This window comes from Sphaerodactylus townsendi, unplaced genomic scaffold (assembly GCF_021028975.2).
Source record: "Sphaerodactylus townsendi isolate TG3544 unplaced genomic scaffold, MPM_Stown_v2.3 scaffold_19, whole genome shotgun sequence".
In the NCBI taxonomy this organism is placed as follows: domain Eukaryota; kingdom Metazoa; phylum Chordata; class Lepidosauria; order Squamata; family Sphaerodactylidae; genus Sphaerodactylus; species Sphaerodactylus townsendi.
In genome coordinates this window covers 1,922,725-1,943,021 of record NW_025950352.1, presented here as the reverse complement: position 1 = coordinate 1,943,021, position 20,297 = coordinate 1,922,725, and the positions used below count along the sequence as shown (strand labels likewise).

At 50.4% G+C, this 20,297-nt stretch overlaps 2 protein-coding genes across 3 annotated transcripts in view; both read left to right on the top strand.

Moving 5' to 3' along the window:
- The window catches only part of RECQL4 (RecQ like helicase 4), a 52,277-nt gene extending 44,118 nt beyond the window's left edge, over positions 1-8,159 (top strand). The window contains exons 19-22 of the mRNA XM_048482690.1: positions 838-1,073; positions 3,411-3,579; positions 4,659-4,767; positions 7,077-8,159. Coding sequence (XP_048338647.1) covers positions 838-1,073; positions 3,411-3,579; positions 4,659-4,767; positions 7,077-7,198 — 636 coding nt within the window. The 3' untranslated portion in view covers positions 7,199-8,159. The remainder of the gene's footprint in view (positions 1-837; positions 1,074-3,410; positions 3,580-4,658; positions 4,768-7,076) is intronic.
- Positions 8,160-10,097: 1,938 nt separating this feature from the next.
- On the top strand, positions 10,098-19,779 carry MFSD3 (major facilitator superfamily domain containing 3). Of its 2 annotated transcripts, none has more exons than XM_048482618.1 (6): positions 10,098-10,146; positions 11,705-12,392; positions 12,520-12,667; positions 15,103-15,209; positions 16,764-16,870; positions 19,322-19,779. In XM_048482618.1, the coding sequence occupies exons 2-6, from the start codon at positions 11,720-11,722 to the stop codon at positions 19,496-19,498; spliced, it is 1,212 nt and encodes a 403-aa protein (XP_048338575.1). In that variant the 5' UTR covers positions 10,098-10,146; positions 11,705-11,719; the 3' UTR covers positions 19,499-19,779. The 2 variants fall into 2 exon arrangements, with proteins under 2 accessions (XP_048338575.1, XP_048338574.1); XM_048482617.1 differs by lacking the exon at positions 10,098-10,146 and adding an exon at positions 10,200-10,362.
- The last annotated feature ends 518 nt before the right edge of the window (positions 19,780-20,297 follow it).

Below are 20,297 nucleotides of genomic sequence, written 5' to 3'. Positions count from 1 at the left end.
GGTAGATAGAGTCACTATGCCAGTGGTGGCGAACCTTTTTGAGACCGAGTGCCCAAATTGCAACCCAAAACCCACTTATTTATCGCAAAGTGCTGGCAATTTAACCTGAACACTGAGGTTAACGTTTAGAAAAAACAGTTGGCTCTGAGGCGTGCGTTACTCTGGAGTAAGCTTGGTGGTAGTCGGTGGCTTTGCTTTGAAGCAACTGTGCAACTCTTCCAACGGGTGAAACACGACCCTAGGAGGGTTTACTCAGAAGCAAGCCCCACTGCCAGCAACTGAGCTTACTCCCAGGTAAAGGATCGCGCTTTAGCTCTTCGCATGAAAATCAGTGGGGTTTAACAGCGCTTAACAGGGTTACCTACACTGCTTCCCCAAAACTAGGTCTCAGGTTTAATGCTAATAATCGAGCCCAGCGGCCCAGGCCAGCTTAGATGTGTGTGTGTGGGGGGGGGGGGGGACTCTGTTTGTGCGTGCCCACAGAGTGGGCTCTGAGTGCCACCACTGCACTATGCTATCCTAATCTAGCTGGATGGGGATGGATGCGCGGAGCATCCATCCTCTCTCTAGGCATGGTAGGAAGAAGAATGGAGAAGGGGTCGAGGAAGAAGCCGGAAGGAAGGAAGTCCCAGAGAGTATCAGTCTAACATCAAAGGGATAGAACCAGCATGAAAGAGTAAAGGTGTCAAATCCTGAGGTCCCTACCTAGCCACTGGCTCTCTAGCAAAACCCCCTCTGTAGGTTGAGGCAGGAAACAGCGTAACAGTGTAAAGTCCTTCGCTTCCAACAGGGAGAAGAAGGGAAAGGAATTTGTAAGCGGCTGTGAGAAAAGCGGGGTATAAATCTAAACTCTTTTCCTTCTCTTTCTCCTTTTGCCTCTGCACAGGTTCCCGCACACCTGGGAAGAGCAAGGTCCTGGTGGAGTTCAGCACGCTCTCCTTCCACCTGCGCTCCTACGGCGACCTCACCGATCGAGAGCTGGACTCCGTGTGTGCCTTCCTGCATCGCCGAGTTGTGGGTCGTGAAAAGGTCGCCCTCCGCCAGCTCCAGCTTTGTTTCCAGGCCTTCCAGAGGTGGGGGGGCCGCCGACACTCCCTTGAAAGATATTCCGGTGGGGGGAGGACGTGCTTTGACACAAAGGCCTTGGTGGGCCTTCCTCTTTTCCCAGTTTTCCTTTGGCCCATGAGATGCGGTCAAACCCCAGATCCATGACCCAAATCAGACTCTGTAACTTGGAGGTCAAGAAGCCTTTATTGGTTGGCACGCGGGCAAGAGGGGAAAAGCTGGTTCTGCCAGAACCTTCAAAAAACCCCAGTATATCAAACCCTTTCCCTAGCCCAGTGATGGTGAACCTCAGGGCTCTCTCTGTGGGCACACACAAACAGAGTTCATCATGTGTGTGTGGGGGGGGGATGCCCCCCCCCACACACACACACATCTAGGCTGGCTTGGGCTGCTGGGCTCAATTATTAGCATTAACCCTGTTAAGTGCTGTTAAACCCCACTGAGGCCCCTTCCGCACACGCAAAATAATGCGTTTTCAAACCACTTTCACAACTGTTTGCAAGTGGATTTTGCCATTCCGCACAGCTTCAAAGAGCACTGAAAGCAGTTTGAAAGTGCATTATTCTGCATGTGCGGAATGAGCCTGACTTTCATGCAAAGAACTGAAGCGCGATCCTTTACCCGGGAGTAAGCTCGGTTGCTGGCAATGTGGCTTGCTTCTGAGTAAACCCTACTAGGGTCGTGATTCACCCGTTTGAAGAGTTGCATGGTTGCCTCAAAGCAAAGCCACCTTCTACCACCAAGCTTACTCCCGAGTAACGCACGCCTCTTGAGCCCACCGTTTTTTCTAAACTAAAACCTCAGCATTCAGGTTAAATTGCCGTGTTGGCACTTGGCGATAAATAAGTGGGTTTTGGGTTGCAGTTTGGGCACCAGGTCTCGAAAAGGTTCGCCATCACTGCCCTAGCCTGTAACAGTATCCCACGGCTACTGAGGGCCCGAAACGCAGGAATGCAGGATGAACCCAAGGTCAGAAGAACGAGATAAAGTCTCTACCTGTGAGAGCCTCCTCACAGGAAAATGAAAGTGTCTTGGTCAGCTGGGTGGACCTCCCCTTCCCCCCGGCCTCTCTGATGACTGCCGGGCTTCAGCCTGACAGATGCTTGGCAGAAATGAGTCAGGTTGTTCAATGGTTGGGGCCTGAGCAGAGCAAGGGGCGGGGTCTCTTTCCAGTGGGGGTCCCCAGGATTCTGTAACCGCTACCCCGGTAACATAAAGTGATTTCTAGGAGTGATTTCAAGTGATTTCAGCTCGTGGCAGCAAGGCAAGGAGGAAAGGCGCAGGAGACCAGCGTTTCTTCAAAAGCAGGGAAGTTCTTTATTGGCAAGTGATTTCTTGGCCCAGCTCAGCAGAAAGGACCCCCACATGGCTGTGCATCAGCCCCTTTTATACATTTCCCCAGTAACCCAGAAAGGGGGTGTAGGGCAGTCCCACCCCCCATAGTGCAAAAACCAGGAAGGGGGCGGTCTCCTTCCATCTAATACAGAGAAAATATCCTAGAACGCCAAAGGGAGAAAACAATCCCTTTGCACATGCTGATGAGATCAAATCCCAGAGGAAAAGCTTGCACCTTCTTGCCTGAGGTGGTTCCTTGGGAGTGTTAGACAGAGACAAGTTTAAATGATCCAATGAATTCTTGGATCCTGAAAGTAAGGATGTGAACAGTCCAATGAGCTTCCGGATCCTGAGAGTAAAACTTCAAACAGTCCAATAGCAAAACGAGATTTGACATCGCTTTGTTAGTCAAAAGGCCCTTTTGTTGGTGAAGATGGGATTACACAGATTGTTGGTCCAAACTGAATTCCAGGACTAACTTCCTTGTCCCTTAATATCAACCTTTCTGGCAGCCACTGCTTTTGGCCATCGAACACAAATTTCAAAAATAACATTTCTAAGCTTAAGCGTTAGGGAAACCTTAAAGGATAAACACATGTACTTATACTTATGGGCAAGACTTTACAGATACTTATTGGCATGGCTTTCTTAAATCTAACAATAACAAAACCTTAAACTAATTGAAGAACCTAACTAAACTAACATCCTAAACTGCAGGCACATCATAAATTCAACTTAAAAGGGGCTATTATTACATCCTAGAAAGGCACAAACGAGGGAAACCGTATAGCATTGGCACAAACATACATATGCGTTCTCTGTGAACCTTATGGAGGCTTCTGAACCACACAAGTCTCTGCGTCCGGGCATGGAGCCAGTGTAGCCAGGCAACCTGACTTCAGGAAAATATTGTGTCTATTTTCCTGGCAGTAACAATTCCTTTTGCACTCACAGTCTCTGCACGAGACACAACCCTCCTTTATCTCTCACACCTCTGTGTTTTTGAGCAGCGTGGCTTTCCGATCCAGTGCCATGTGCTCTGACTTTGGGGACGAGGAGAAGAGCTCCCAGCTGAAGGCCCTGCTGATGGATTACTTTGAGAAGGAGATGGTGCCAGAGGAGGAGGATCCTGTGTTCCAGGACGAAGAGCAGGGTGTAGAAGGTCTCCAGGACATTAAAGTGAGGACCACCTACCATTTACTTCTTTTCTGACTTTATAGGATGGAGTCAAACTGGCAGCTCGTTTGGAAAACCACCCTAGCTTTGGTTAAGAGCTGGTCCAGACAGTGTCTGTCTATGTCCCAGTCAGGCAGTGTCCGGTGGTGAACATAAGAACAAGCCAGCTGGATCAGACCAGAGTCCATCCAGTCCAGCTCTCTGCTACTCGCAGTGGCCCACCAGGTGCCTTTGGGAGCTCACCTGCAGGATGTGAAAGCAATGGCCTTCTGCGGCTGTTGCTCCCGAGCACCTGGACTGTTAAGGTCAAAGAGGATCAAGATTGGTAGCCATAAATTGACTTCTCCTCCATAAATCTGTCCAAGCCCCTTTTAAAGCTATCCAGGTGAGTGGCCATCACCACCTCCTGTGGCAGCATATTCCAAACACCAATCACACGTTGCATGAAGAAGTGTTTCCTTTTATTAGTCCTAATTCTTCACCCCAGCATTTTCAATGGATGCCCCCTGGTTCTAGTATTGTGAGGAGGAGAGAAAAATTTCTCTCTGTCAACATTTTCTACCCCATGCATAATTTTATGGACTTCAGTCATATCCCCCCTCAGACGTTTCCTCTCCAAACTAAAGAGTCCCAAACGCAGCAGCCTCTCCTCATAAGGAAGTTGCTACAATCCTTCAAGATCCTTTGCATGCAGAACCTCAGTTCACTCTCTGGCGTCCCATGTTTAAAAGGGATCTTGGTTAGCTGAGAAGGATCTTGGAAAGCCACCTTGGGTCAGAATAGAAAGTTCTGGGCAAAGGTGGATCAGCAGTTCGTCTCTGGCACAAGGCAGCAGCATCTGTTCAGGTTCACTTGCATGCCTGCAAAGTAAGATTGTATTGAGCAGAGCGTGAGCAAAGAATCAGACTGGCTTACACTTGAAGTCGGTAAGAAACCGGTAGCTCACTGCCAACAGTGCAGATTTCGCCCCAAAGAGTGCCGCTGCAGTTGCACCTGGAGAAAAAGCCGGAAGTTGCTTGCCTTGCAGAACCCCGCATGGTGCACAGATCTCTTTCCCACTGGCCTCTGCTTCCTAATTGCAGTTCCGGGATTGGGAGGAGCAGATCCGCGCTGACATCCGCCACTTCCTGTCCATTCGCCAGGAGGAGAAGTTTTCCGGCAGGGCTGTGGCCAGGATCTTCCATGGCATCGGTAAGGGTTCGGTTCTCCTTCCATCTCTCCGTCTCCAGCCTGTTTTAACAGTGTGTGCGAGGGTACCGTGGCAGCTCCTTTCTTTTTCCTCCACCTGGGCTGATCTCTTCCTGTGGGAATGCAAAGGCCTCTGTGTTACCCTGAGCAGGAGGTCTCCACTGGAGTTGGAGGAATTAGCTGAAGACAGAGAGCGAGAGGAGGTAACTGGGAGGTAACTGCCTACGTGCACCAGAATAGTCCTAGGTCAGTGGTGGCGAACCTATGGCACAGGTGCCAGAGGTGGCACTCAGAGTGCTCTCTGTGGGCATGCACACAGAGAGTTTGTCATGTGGGGGGGCTTGCTTCTGAGTAAACCCTCCTAGGGTCGTGATTCACCCGTTCAAAGCGTTGCACGGTTGCTTCAAAGCAAAGCCACCGACTACCACCAAGCTTACTCCCGAATAATGTGTGCCTTGGAGCCAATTGTTTTTCCTTAACTAAAACCTCGGTATTCAGGTTAAATTTCCGTGTTGGCACTTTGCGATAAATAAGTGGGTTTTGGGTTGCAGTTTGGGCACTCGGTCTTGAAAAGATTCACCATCACTGTCCTAGGTGAAAATTCTCAAATAAGAAGGCAGGGGTAGAACCGCGATACGGTTTTATGAAAGAATAAAAATGGGAAAACAAAAAATATATTTTAAGCAATGGAAAAACATACACAAAGCGTACAGGAGCTGACTAAGTGAAAAGGGAGGAGGTTGGAGAGGGTTTCAGAGACAAGGAGTAGTTACCAGTCTTGAAGGTCTGTCCAGGGAAAGCCCCACTGAAGAGGAACACAACCAGCATTTCCAGGAGCAAAGGAAAAAGCCCACACCTAAGTGGGGTATGTGTACGGATCCAGAACACACACACACGCACAATGAGTAGCCAAAGGACCAACATTTATGCCTGAGGTGGTATGAGATTAGCTGGCAGGAAGCCAGAGAGAAAGAATTGCTTTTTTGATTGATGAAGATTGCTTCTGGGGGTCTCATTGTCATTAGGACCCAAGTGAATGCCTGGGCTATTCTCCTGAATACTGGCTGATTGCTGGGATGGTGCAGATAGGGAAAGTAATGGTCCGCTCGAGGCACTGATTAAATCGCCTTAGGGCAGTGATGGCGAACCTTTTTGAGACCGAGTGCCCAAATTTCAACCCAAACCCCATTTATTTATCGCAAAGTGCCAACCCAGCAATTTAACCTGAATCCTGAGGTTTTGGTTTAGAAAAATACGGTTGGCTCCCTCTTCCTCCTCCCCACCCGAGCAGGGGCCAGCCTGCTCTAGCCTCCAGCAAGTCCCTTGCTCACCTCTCTGTGCCTCTCTAGCATCTCTGCCTCCTCTGCGCCCCACCCCTCGGGCAGCAGCCACCCAGAGCACAAGCCCCAGCCCCGCCAGCCGTGTCCTCCCTGCTCACTGCGGTGTGCACATGTCGTGCTCAGTAGCCCAGGCCAGCCTAGATGTGTGTGGGGTGTGTGTGTGTGATTTTCCGCCCCCCACATGACAAACTCTGTGTGTGCGTGCCCACAGAGAGGGCTACGAGTGCCACCTCTGGCACCCGTGCCATAGGTTCGCCATCACTGCCTTAGGGTGACACAGTGGGAATTAGCTAGCCCCATGTCCATCCAGGCACAACATAGGGCCAGGGTGAAAGTTCAATGGGCAACCACCTTTTTGCCCAGGCTTGACATACAAGATGGATCCCAAAAACTCTCTAAGGAGCATCAACGTGTGCAGTTCTGGGCACCGCAATTCAAGAAGGATATTGACAAGCTGGAACGGGTCCAGAGGAGGGCAACCAAAAGGGTGAAAGGTCTGGAGTCCATGCCCTACGGATAGAGGCTTAGGGAGCTGGGGATGTTTGGTTTGGTGAAGGGAAGGTTAAGGGGTGACATGATGGCCCTGTTTAGATATTGGAAGGGATGTCATGTCGGTGAGGGAGCGAGCTTGTTTTCTGCTGCTCCAGAGACTAGGACCAGGAGTAATAGGTTTCTTATGCCAATAAAGGTTATGAAATATGTAATAGGTTCAAGGTGCAGGAAAAGAGATTCCACCTAAACATCACGAAAAACTTCCTCCGGTTTCTCCAATGGATTCTTCCTCCCCTTTGGTTTTTGATGGATTCCTCCACTTCGGTTTCCTTTTAGATTTTTACAGTCTGCTTTTATGATCATGCGGGCTTGTTACAGGCCCAGGTGCTGGGAAGCAGAAACTCTACAGATGATGGCTTTGCCTTTTTGACTTCCTTTGGGACCCCACCTGACCTTTCCCCCTCCCCCCTTTCCGGACAGGGAGTCCACGTTATCCTGCACAAATCTTTGGGCGAGATCGGCGTTTTTGGAGGCGCTACCTCTGCTTTGACTTCAACAAGCTCATGCGTTTGGCCACGGAGGAGATCATCCGCTGGAAGTGAGCTGAGCATGCACGGGCATATCTGTTGCCGAAACCCCACTCTCAAGAGACAGGCCTGGAGGTTTCCCTGAAGAGCTCATGAGCTAATTGTCTAACTGAGGAATGGAACAGACAGCATGTTGGCTCATGACTGCAGCCACGGGATTTCGTGGGCCGTCTTCCCAGCCTGCAGGTTGCCTCGGGTTTCCCAGAACTTCTCTGCACAGAAATTCAGGGAATTGAAAATAATGCTCCTTTGCTCGGGAGCACGCTGTTTTGGTTTTTATTTCCGGGTTTCTGCATCCACTGATCTGGATCTATTCGACTAACAGCTGTGTATGTCCCTGCACTGCAAGAAAACTGATAGAAAGAGTATTCTTGAGACTCTTAGCCTCTTGCACTGGAGGAAAGCCTACTGTGTATAAACCCTATTTGAATTACTGTTATTTTATCAAACTGTCCTTATTCAGGGCTCTTTTTGACTCAAGGGAATGTTCTAACAATCCTTTTTCTAGCTTGGTTTTAGGGATTCTTAATTCTTTTGTTTCAAAGATCATCTGGAAGCCAAATATAGTTGCTGAATGCCATTCCTTCTGCCTCCAGAGGGCAGATGCTGGGGGGTGAGGAGGAAGGTTGGGTTGTTGTCCACAGACTTCGCACTGTGGGATATTTCCAGGCATCCTATCTGGGAACAGACATTCCGCCAGAAGGCAAGGAGTCATTTTTGTACCACCATTGGAAACAGTCTGCTTTTCGACTGCTTCACTTGTCCTCAGTTTTGGATCCGCCTTGGCCTCCACTTTGCCTGCGTCAGGCCGGGTAGGGAGGGGGTCTTCTAGCCTGCATTTCACACCAAGATGTATTGTACTATAATAGTTTATCCTGGGCTGATACTCTGCCTGGAACTAGCATTTCTGCTTCTCTTGAAATGCTGCTTGTGTATATTTGTCTTTTATAAAATGTAACTTTCATTTTTAAATTAACGTACTGTAATGTGATAACTCACCCCCGCAGAGGCAGGGAATTTCTCTGGATAGCACCAGCATGGGGTGAGTCTACCACAGTGTCAGCTCGGAGAGTGGGGCACGCTGGTAGAACCCATGCATGTTAACTTTGCAAATGAAACCAGGGACCAAAACCTAGATAAACGTTCGGTTTCAGCTGCACATGCATTGAATGTAGCATGAAAATTACTCAGGGTATATCTGAACAAAAATGAAGTGTGCACTGTAGACAGATTAGACATGGGTGTTGTGCGGTTTCCGTGTTGTATGGCCATGTTCCAGTAGCATTTTCCCTTGACGTTTTGCCTGCATCTGTGGCTGGCATCTTCACAGGACCACAGATGCAGGCGAAACGTCAAGAGAAAATGCTACTGGAACATGGCCATACAACCCGGAAAACCCACAACAAACCCACAAGGATCCTCTGAAGGTGCCAGCCAAAGAGGCAGGCGAAACGTCAGGAGAAAATGCTACTGGAACATGGCCATACAACCCGGAAAACCCACAACAAACCCACAAGGATCCTCTGAAGGTGCCAGCCACAGATGCAGGCGAAACGTCAGGAGAAAATGCTACTGGAACACGGCCATACAACCCAGAAAACCCACAACACCCTGATTCCAGCCGTGAAAGCCTTCGACAGTAGATTAGACATGCTTTCATACAACTTGAAGCCAGGGCTTGACTCTAAATTTTTCCAAATCCCTGCTGGTATTGAGGCTGTGCAGGGCTGCCTTGTTTTGAGCTGGTGTCCTCACCCTTATCATCCTTGGTCTAATTCATACATAAATAACATTCGGACAACCCTGCTGGAAAGCATCCCAACCATTCTGTCAAGCAGATACAGACCAGAAGTGGTCTCTATGGAGGCACCCTTCTTCTCCCCTCCCATAGCACCATTGTTAGCAACGTGTGGTCCCAAAACACCTTGCAAACATCATTCGGGGCCGGGAGGGAGTTTAATGGGCATCTTGGTGGTGCCGGGAGTCCACCCTCCAAAACTGTCCATTCCCTGCAGGGGAAATGATTTCTGCAGTTTGCAGATCGGTTACAATTGTGGGAGGAAATGGCGACCCTATTCAGAGGGTGGGCTCCCAACAGTTTCCTAAATCCAAGCAGACAGCTTTGGTTCTGAATCATGTTGAAGCAGCAGCAGCATTTATTGTCATAAAGGAGCAGCAGTGGCGTAGGAGGTTAAGAGCTCGTGTATCTAACCGGGTTTGATTCCCTGCTCTGCCGCCCGAGCTGTGGAGGCTTATCTAGGGAATTCAGATTAGCCTGTGCACTCCCACACACGCCAGCTGGGTGACCTTGGGCTAGTCACAGTTCTTCGGAGCTCTCTCAGCCCCACCCACCTCACAGGGTGTTTGTTGTGAGGGAGCAAGGGCAAGGAGATTGTCAGCCCCTTTGAGTCTCCTGCAGGAGAGAAAGGGGGGATATAAATCCAAACTCTTCTGAACGCGCAACGAAATTTACAAGCATTCCCCAATGCACACTCTTTCAGACCTCACACCCCATCCTCAGTTCCCCTTCCTCCACCCATCCCTACACAGCCCCAAACAAAAACTCCTTGCTCCACGTAGCGTGCTCAAAAGAAGCAGGATGCCACACCGAGGGAAAGCAACCAGTCGCAGCAGCCTCTTGCAAACCAGGCGCGAAGTGACATTCAACCGGAAGCGGGAAGTGGAGCTCATAGTTCCTCGAAGCCTTCCTAGATCACTTCTGCCCAATCTTCAGCATTACTGCACGGCAAGCTGATTTAAGGGCGGAAGTACCAGATAATAGGAGGAGCTCCGGCCATTAGAGCCACCCGGAGCCAATGGGTGGAGAGGGGCGAAGAGGCAGCAGCCTTTCAAACCAGTTCTCTGAAGGGACTTCCGGCTCTCAACGGAAGTGTCAGCCACCCTCCATTTGCGGGGCAACAGGCGTGGAACCTAGGGCGAAAGCGCGCCTACCAGAGCCGGACGTGGGTATTGCGTGGAAGGCCTGACTCCGCCTCTACGGGGGGGGGGACGGACAAGCAGTCCCCAGGAAGGGAGGGCCGGCCGCGGCCTCCGCCCGAGCCCTGGCAAAGAGACCCGGAGCGAGCGGGGCTTGTGGGGAGGGCCCCTGGCCTGGTCCCCTTGGGGTTGAGCGAGAGCGCCCTCTGGCGACGACCTCCGCGGCGGCGGGGAAAGGAAGCATGAGTAGGGGGGGGGGAAAGGCGGGGTTGCCCCGGCAACCGGTGAGCGTGGGTCACGTGGTGAGAGTCCCTGCTGAAGAAAGGCCGGGTTTTTTGGCGGGGGGGGGGCTCCATTAATGCCCCCCAAGAGCCTTCACGCCCCAATGCTCTTTCCCAGAATGCACCTGTACCTGGGGGTTCCCCACCTGAGAGTGGAGGCTGCAGATCTGACAAAGTACGCGGTTTATCAACGGATAGGTGCGTTACCAGAGAAAGATAAGTGCAGTTGAAGACGGCTTGGCACAGCAGACGAATAACTCCACACCACACAGTAGCTTCACTTCAAAGAAGTTTACTTTCAGGTGCAAGCGATATACAGTGAACATCAAGGAACAAACCGGCAGCATGCCTCACAGTAAACAAGAATCCCTAACAGATAATGTGCACTGATAGCGCTCTGCTAATATTATTATTATTTATTTTATTAAACTTATAGGCCGCCTATCCCCGAAGGGCTCAAGGCGGCTTCCAACATGGCTGTTACATAGACAGCAATCAACAACATAAAATACTAAAATACTAATATACAAACACTGTCCAATCACTGAGAAGGTCACAGCACCGGATCAGACTGGTTTGGTTCAGTTGCATCAGGCTTTTGCCAACTGACCCTGGATGACAGGTGCTGTCATTTAGATCACCCAGATCTGTGCACAAGATGCACACCACTTTATTTTGCTTCCCTGACAAGATCTCCTGGAGAAAATGGCAGCTTTGGAGGGTGGATGCTGCAGCCTGACACCCTGCCCAGGCCCCTCCCCTCTTCCCGAGGAGCCACGCCCCCTAAATGCCCAGGTACTCCCCAACCCATAGCTGGTGCCCCTGTGTGAGGCTGTGGGTCCAACGGGGCCTGCAACCTGCGGCTCTCCAGATGTTCATGGACTACAAATCCCATCAGGCTGATGGGATTTGTAGTCCATGAACATCTGGAAGAAGAAGAAGAAGAAGAGTTTGGATTTGTATCCCCCCTTTCTCCCCTGCAGGAGACTCAAAGGGGCTGACAATCTCTTTTCCCTTCACCCTGTGAGGTGGGTGGGGCTGAGAGAGCTCTGAGAAGCTGTGACTAGCCCAAGGTCACCCAGCTGGCGTGTGTGGGAGTGCACAGGCTAATCTGAATTCCCCAGAGAAGCCTCCACAGCTCAGGCAGCAGAGCTGGGAATCAAACCCGGTTCCTCCAGATTAGACACACGAGCTCTTAACCTCCTACGCCACGGCTGCTCCTCAGCTCTTGGCAAGGTCTGGAGAGCCGCACGTGTGTGTCCTCCCACCCTGTTAAGCTTCTGTGCCTTTGCATTCCTTCCAGGTTGACCGCCGCAAGATGAACCCCAAATACGCCCTGCTCGGGGTGCTGTACTTCGTCCAAGGCATCCCCTACGGGCTGCAGTCCGGGCTGCTGCCCATCTATTTCCGCACGGTGGGCCTCTCCTTGACCAAGATCAGCCTGACCAAGATGCTCTACGTGCCCTGGATCCTCAAGGTCTTGTGGGCCCCCCTGGTGGACCAGTACTTCACCAAGAAGGCCTGGCTGGTGCTGAGCTTGGGGGGTTTGGCGCTGGCCTGCCTGGCTTGCTCCACAATGACCCCCGAGACACAGTTCCTCCCTGTGGCTGCCACCCTCCTCTTCATGAATTTCTGCGCCTCCCTCCAAGACGTCGCGGTGGACGGGGTGGCCGTCTGGCTCCTGCGGCAGGATGAGGTTGGCTACAGCAACACCATTCAGGTGGTGGCCTACAAGCTGGGCTCGGTAGTGGCCGGAGGGGGCCTCCTCACTGTCCTCCACCGCTTGGGATGGGGGCTGCTCTTCTGGTCCTTGGCTGCAGTCTACCTGCTGGCCATCCTGTACACCTGGCGCGTGGATCTGAGGCTACAGGGCCGTTTGCAGGAGAGCCAAGCGAAGAGCCGCAGCTTCCACCCCTGGCAGATCCTGCGAGGGCTGCTTCGGGTCCCAGGGACCTTGTGGACTGCCGGCTTCGTGCTCATCTATAAGCTGGGTAAGTCCCTGAGCGGACAATACTGACCTTGACGGAGGAACGGACTCTGCTTCTGTCGCTGCAGCCAATCAAGTTCCTGTGTGGAGAGCAGGCCTTGCCAAGGGCTGAGTGTCCTTCCTCCTTGCAGGTGATCAAGGGGCCACTTCCATGTTTCCGCTCTTCCTTTTGGACCGTGACTTCTCTCCTCAGAAGCTCGGCTTCTGGAACGGGATTGTAGCCATGGTCTTCTCCATCTCTGGCTCCTCGCTGGGAGGCTACCTGACGTCGAAGCAGAGGTAACGGATCGCTGAAGGGTTCTGGCTGGAGCTTCTGGTGAATCGTCAGGGAAAAGATCATGCTGCAGCTTTTTACATTTCCTTATTTGTACTTTGCACCTCTTGCTGAGATTCCAGGCAAGAAGGTTACTGTCCAGAAGGTTATATAGCAGTGATGGCGAACCTTTTCAAGACCGAGTGCCCAAATTGCAACCCAAAACCACTTATTTATCGCACAGTGCCAACACGGCAATTTAACCTGAATATTGAGGTTTTCGTTTAGAAACGCGTTGCTCGAGAGTAAGCTTGGTGAAGCAACCGTGCAACGCTTCAAATGGGTGAATCACGACCCTAGGAGGGTTTACTCAGAAGCAAGCCCCATTGCCAGCAACTGAGCTTACTCCCAGGTAAACGATCGCGCCCAGGCCAGCCTAGATGTTTGTGTGTGGGTGTATGTGGGGGTGATTTTCCGCCCCTCCACATGACAGACTCTGTTTGCGCGTGCCCACAGAAAGGGCTCTGAGTGCCACCTCTGACACCCATGCCGTAGGTTCGCCACCGCTGTTATATAGTATAAGTCCTGACATCAATACCAAGGAAGACTCTGGAGCAAAGTGTGGTGGCGTCTCCTTCCTTGGAGTTTTTTAAAGAGTGGCTGTATGGCCATCTGTCAGGAGTGCTTTGATTAGGTGTTCCTGCATTGCAGGGGGTTAGACTGGATGGCCCTTGGGGTCTCTTCCAACTCTAAGATTCTATAATATCAACAGGATGGGACGTTCACTGAGCAGTGTAACAGAGTTCAGATTACAGAACTCTGAAAATGAGCAGAAATCTAAAACAGCTGGAACAAACCTGGAACAAAGCATACGTGTTTAAACATGCTAAATGGTGTAGAAACGACATAGTTGGAGCAGGGCCTTATTGTCCAGAAGGGACGGAGCTAGAGGAGCTGCCACTGGTCTGCTCAGGTCAGTTTCAGGGGATACCATCAGGGCAGGTTCAAAAAAGAAGGTGTTTCCCAAGGACCTTAAATTCCACAAAGGTGCAAGAAGTACAGATAGCTCTTGGCAGTCCCACACCATTATGTTCAATTTCAATTTATTATAGTCAAAGACCAGCAAATTACAGTCAGGGACCGACAAATTCTATACAGCAAATTACAGTCAAGGATCGACAAATTCTATACACCTCTCAATCTTGTAATTCCCAGTGTAAATGTAATATATAAACTACCCTAAAATCAACACTGAGGCCTAATTTGTTTCACTTGTCCCATACATACGGTAACTTAGCATTAAAATACATCCAGTCCATAACTTAGCGTTAAAAAAATCCAATCCATAACTTAGCGTTAAAATAAATCCAATCTATAACTCAGCGTTAAAATTAATCCATTCCATAATTTAGCATTAAAATGAGTCACTCAAGTTAAAATTATTCATATATGCGTGGGCTTGCCTACTTATTGTCTTTCGGCCTATCTGCACTCCCATTTGTTCAATCCTAGATTAAAATAATAATAGTAATAATAGTAATAATTAATAATGATTGACCATTAAGGATTTTGAAGGTTTGCATTTTGAGGCAATGGAAATTTCCGGGCGTCCTTCAGCTTCACTCCACAAGGCAGCGAACACAAAAATATTATAATGTTAAACATTTAAAAATATCATGAAATTATAATAAGACTGTAAGAAGAATCCTCCTGGATCTGACCAGTGGTCCATCCAGTCCAGCATCCTGTCTCCCGCAGAGGCCAGCCAGTTCCTGTGGAGGTGAAACAACAGGGCGTAGAAGCTGAGGCCTTCCCCTGATGTTGCTTCCCTGCACTGGGAGGCAGAGGTTGACTATCTTTGAATGTGGCAGCTCCCTTTAGCATACCACTGATAGACCGGTACTCCATAATTCTGTCACCAGTTCAGGACTTGCTGTGGGCTCCACTGTGTGCAAGTATGCCGGGCTCCACTGTGTGCAGCTATGCCAGGCTCCACTGTGTGCAGCTATGCCGGGCTCCACTGTGTGCAGCTATGCCGGGCTCCACTGTGTGCAAGTATGCCGGGCTCCACTGTGTGCAGCTATGCCAGGCTCCACTGTGTGCAGCTATGCCGGGCTCCACTGTGTGCAGGTATGCCACCGGCTTGGGAGCCAGCATGGCGTAGTGATTCAGAGCGGTGGACTCTAATCTAGAGAACCAGGTTTGATTCCCTACTCTTCCACATAAGCTGCCAACTATAATCCAGTGAACTGGATTTGTTTCTTCGCTCCTCCTCCACATTAAGCCTGCTTCTAAATTTGGACTAGCCACAGTTCTCTCTGAACTCTCTCAGCCCCACTGCCCCACTCTGTTGTGGGGGCAGGGGGAAGGGAAAGGAGTTTGTAAGTCGCCTTGAGGCTCCTCACAGGAGAGAAAGACCAGGCATGCATTCAAAAGCTTCTCTTCTTGTTGTGCTTCCCAGGCACCCGCTGGCTCTGCTCAAGGTCCTGTTGGTGCTGCGCATCTGTGGGCTGCTCTTCCAGACACTCCTGACAGCCGTCTACAAAGACAAAGCCACCATCTTTGAAGGTGAGCTTGACCCAGCCAGCCCTGGCGGAAGAGGGAAGTTGAGCAAGCGGCAGCTTTCTAGCCTCTCTTCCACACGATGAGGAGCAGCAGTGGCGTAGTGGTTAAGAGCAGGTGCACTCTTTGATTCCCCGCTCTGCCACTTGAGCTGTGGAGGCTTCTCTGGTGAACCAGATTAGCCCGTGCACTCCAACACATGCCAGCTGGGTGACCTTGGGCTAGTCACAGTTCTTTGGAGCTCTCTCAGACCCACCCACCTCACAGGGTTTTTGTTGTGGGGTGTGTGGGAGGGAAAGGAGGTTGTGAGCACCTTTGAGTCTCCTTACAGTAGAGAAAGGGGGAAGGGTATAAATCCAAACTCCTCTTCTTCTTCCTCTAATAGACCAGAGCCTGCCCTCCTGGGCATCTTGACCTGAGGGAGGGCATCTTGACCTCATGCCACTGGGCAGTCCTGTATCAGGAGAATCTTCTGACCCTTAGAGCGGTTTCTCCCTGGAACAAGCTTCCTCGGGAGGTGGTGAGCTCTCCTTCTTTGGAGGCTTGTAAGCAGAGGCTGGATGGTTACCTGACAGCACGACTGATTCCAAACTTAGGCAGGTTGTGAGAGGGAGGGCAAGGAGGGTTGTGGGCTGCCGGGCACTGAGCAGTCAGAGGAGCCAAAGCACATAGTGAGCCGTTGAGGGCCGAGAAGCTCGCTGCAGGAGAGAATCTTTTTCAGATACGCAAGGAGCAAACACCAGGGAAAAGAGGCTCTAGGCTCACTGTTGGGGGAAAACGGAGAAATCCCTAACCAGAGGGGGACAGACCCTACTGTGTGGCTGATCCTGCATTAAGAACATAAGAACTAGCCAGCTGGATCAGACCAGAGTCCATCTAGTCCAGCTCTCTGCTACTCGCAGTGGCCCACCAGGTGCCTTTGGGAGCTCACAGGCAGGAGGTGAAAGCAATGGCCTTCTGCTGCTGCTGCTGCTCCTGAGCACCTGGTCTGCTAAGGCATTTGCAACCTCAGATCAAGGAGGATCAAGGTTGGTAGCCATACATCGACTTCTCCATAAATCTGTCCAAGCCCCTTTTAAAGCTATCCAGGTGAGTGGCCATCACCACCTCCTGTGGCAGCATATTCCAAACACCAATCACAGGTTGCGTGAAGAAGTGTTTCCTTTTATTAGTCCTAATTCTTCCCCCCAGCATTTTCAATGGATGCCCCCTGGTTCTAGTGTTGTGAGAAAGAGAGAAGAATTTCTCTCTGTCAACATTTTCTACCCCAGGCATAATTTTATAGACTTCAATCCTATCCCCCCTCAGACGTCTCCTCTCCAAACGAAAGAGTCCCAAACGCTGCAGCCTCTCCTCATAGGGAAGGTGCTCCAGTCCTTCAATCATCCTTGTTCAATCATTGAGTTGGACTAGATGGCCCTTCCCACCCGATGGTTCCGTGCCCCTCCCGAATCTTCAAGCACCCCTCCCTCCAAGTCTCCTAGCCCACCGAGGCCATTCCCCAGTTTTCTCCTCCAGGTTGGCTGAGTTCTCTCTCTCTCTCTCTCTCTCTCTTTCCAGTGGCCGCAGTATTGAGCATCTGCAGCCATCACTTTGTTTCTGGGATGGTGACCACTCTGACGTTCAGCATAATGATGCATTGCACCCAGACGGCGGACGAGAGCATATACAGGTATGGCCCCTGCATACTCCGCAAAAAGCCTTTGGTTGTATTTATTTCATCTCAGAATTAGAAGGGACCCCAACGATCATCTAGCCCAGTGGTGGCGAACCTTTGGCACTCCAGATGTTATGGACTACAATTCCCATCTGCCCCTGCCAGCATGGCCAATTGGCCATGCTGGAAGGGGCTGATGGGAATTGTAGTCCATAACATCTGGAGTGCCAAAGGTTCGCCACCACAGATCTAGCCCAACCCTCTGCCATTGCTAGAACTGCAGCTATAACATCCACTGTTGGACAGGCCTCGTCACTAGGAATTTCTTCCTCACATTTAGATGGAACCTCCTTTGCTGTTGCCCCAACTGAAAACACGCCTGCCCCATTCTCCGCATACTATCCCTTTAGGTATTGCAGGGGCAACCACAGCCGCTCACAGCCAGCAGTGGCGTAGGAGGTTAAGAGCTCGTGTATCTAATCTGGAGGAACCGGGTTTGATTCCCAGCTCTGCCGCCTGAGCTGTGGAGGCTGATCTGGGGAATTCAGATTAGCCTATGCACTTCCACACATGCCAGCTGGGTCACCTTGGGCTAGTCACAGCTTCTCGGAGCTCTCTCAGCCCCACCCACCTCACAGGGTGTTGTTGTGAGGGGGGAAGGGCAAGGAGATTGTCAGCCCCTTTGAGTCTCCTGCAGGAGAGAAAGGGGGGATATAAATCCAAACTACTCCTCCTCTTCTTCTCCTCCTCCTCCTAATGCAGGGATTCCCTGCTTCTCCTGCCTTTCCTAACCCCACACCAGCTTAGCGGTCCTACGCTGGACTCTGTCCAACTTTTTATTTTATTTTAAAATTTAAAATTATTTATTGAAGACAAAGTTAAAATACAACAGGAAAATAAACCTAACAGATTTGAATGCATCAATGAAAAGATCCATATTGAGTTAAGAATATCGTTTCATATTCTTAATGCATCAGAATTTATCTCCACATGAAAAAGTATCTTTGGGGTCATTTGACATGAATCATTAACACCTGGTGTTCATATAGGAATAGATTTTCCCCCTCTAACAAGTATACAAGAATGCATTGCAGGATCAAAGCCCCACCTGACCCAGAATTCTGTCTCCAGTAGTAGGAAATTCACAAGCGGTTGGTTGGTTTTTTTGGTTGATCGTGTGATGGATCGGATTTTTATCCCGCCCCTTGCCCAAAAGCTCAGGGCGACAGGCGTGATTCCCACTCCGTTTTGTACACTCAACAACCCTGTGAGGTAGACCACAGGGTGACCGGCCCCTGGGCTTCATAGCAGAGTGGGGACTAGACCCACACCACAGACCAGTGCTCCCTCCTCTGTTTATTATTATTATTATTATTATTATTATTATTATTATTATTATTATTATTATTATTATTATTATTATTATTATTATTATTATACACATAACACAGCACAAGTGTCTGGAATTCATCTCTGAATATCGAGTCCTTCCCAAGGACCTAGGCTATTAGGAGGCTATTTAAGTGAGAATATGTGCAGTTCCTAGAAGTTGCTGCTTTCTGCAACATGTGGACTGGGATGTTCTGTCCGCAAGTTTAGGCTTTCAGATGTTTTCAAGGATTTCTTGGGATTCCTCCTAGAGCACCGACTACTAGTGGGATTACTGTTGTTCTTTTTTGCCACAATCGTTCAACTTCAATTTGTAGGTCCTTGTATTTTGTGATCTTTTTTCCAGCTCTTTGTCCTCTACCCTGCTGGTCAACTGGCACAGCAACATCTATGATCCAAACATGTTTTTTCTCTATCACTGTTATGTCTGGGGTGTTGTGTGCCAGGCATAACAGTGATAGAGAAAATATTATTATTATTATTATTATTATTATTATTATTATTATTATTATTATTATTATTATTATTATTATTATTATTATTATTATTATTATTATTATTATTATTATTATTAATTTGATTTAATATACCGCCCTATCCCCGAAGGGCTCAGGGCGGTGTACAATATAAAATATCACTTATAAAATCATACATACAATTTAAAACAATTATGTGCTAAAACAGTTATGTCCCAAAACAGTGTCCCACGAAACCCTGTTGTTGTTTATTTCTTCATATTTGTAACCCGCCCTCCCGCGAAGGGCTCGTGTCTTGAATGTAATGACTCGCCCAGTGGGGATGTACTTGAGCACTAGGGTTGCCAATCTCCAGGCGAGGCCTGGGAAACTCCTGGGACGACAACAGATCTCCAGAAAACAGGCCTTTTCCAGGTCAAAACGGATCCCTTGGCTGCCTGGCATTCTGCCCTTCCCCAAACCCTGCGCTCTCCGGAGCCCTCCTCCAAATCTCCCAGACTAGCCTAACCTGGAGTTGGCAGCCTGTGCTAGCGCTGGGCCCCGGGGGAAGGGGAGGGGCTGCCCGCTGTGCTCACGGCTGTCCGTTACTCCCCCTGCAGGCCACCCACTACAGCTTCCTGGCCACGCTGGAAGTGTTGGGCAAGCTGCTCTTCAGCACCCTGGTGGGGAGCCTGGTGGACTGGCTGGGCTTCGTCCCCTCCTTCTGCGTCTTCCTCTGCCTCTCCTCCACGTCAGTCTTGTATGCGCTGCAAGCACCCCCGGCCGGAGGTTGACCACGCGAGAGCCGCCCACCCGCCCGCCACCGTCGCCATCAGCTGCGCACACCCGTGAGAGAGGAGGAGAGCGCCGTGGCCCGGCTCAAGGGCCCTGCGGAAGCCCCGCCTGGGGCAGAGGTCGGGACTCCTGCTCAGGCTAGGAAGCCATTCTGGCCGTGGGGGCCTTTAGGGACCCTTTCCAAAACAGAAGCAGGAGGATAATAAATCCGTGATGTGCCACACTGCCCGTGTCAGCCAGACAGCCACCGTGACTGCCAATAAAATGCCTGTGCCTTGAACTCGGTCCCTTTTGAGTCCTTGAACAGTGCTGCCACTCTCCTTCAGCAGCAGTGGCGTAGGAGGTTATGAGCTCGTGTATCTAATCTGGAGGAACCAGGTTTGATTCCTCCGCTCTGCCGCCTGAGCTGTGGAGGCTTATCTGGGGAATTCACATTAGCCTGTACACTCCCACACACGCCAGCTGGGTGACCTTGGGCTAGTCACAGCTTCTCGGAGCTCTCTCAGCCCCACCCACCTCGCAGGGTGTTTGTTGTGAGGGAGGAAGGGCAAGGAGATTGTAAACCCCTTTGAGTCTCCTGCAGGAGAGAAAGGGGGGATAGAAATCCAAAATCATCATCATCTTCTTCCTCTTCCTCTTCTTCTTCTTCTTGGAGGTGGGTGGGTGGCACACGGGAGAGGGAGAGCCTTGAAAACCAGAGCTGGATCCTTTGCTGGGGCGCAGCGTAGTTTGGGAGAGTTTGCAACCACCTTCCAATCTGAGGGATTTCCAAGGTGGACACCATGAAGCTCTGCGGGG

Bases quoted from the DNA above. Each gene is read 5' to 3' on its own strand.
- MFSD3 (XM_048482618.1), top strand. From the start codon at position 11,720: ATGAACCCCAAATACGCCCTGCTCGGGGTGCTGTACTTCGTCCAAGGC. The intron at 12,393-12,519 runs GTAAGTCCCTGA...TCCTCCTTGCAG, and splicing joins CGTGCTCATCTATAAGCTGG to GTGATCAAGGGGCCACTTCC. The intron at 16,871-19,321 runs TACAGGTATGGC...TTACTCCCCCTG, and splicing joins AGACGGCGGACGAGAGCATA to CAGGCCACCCACTACAGCTT.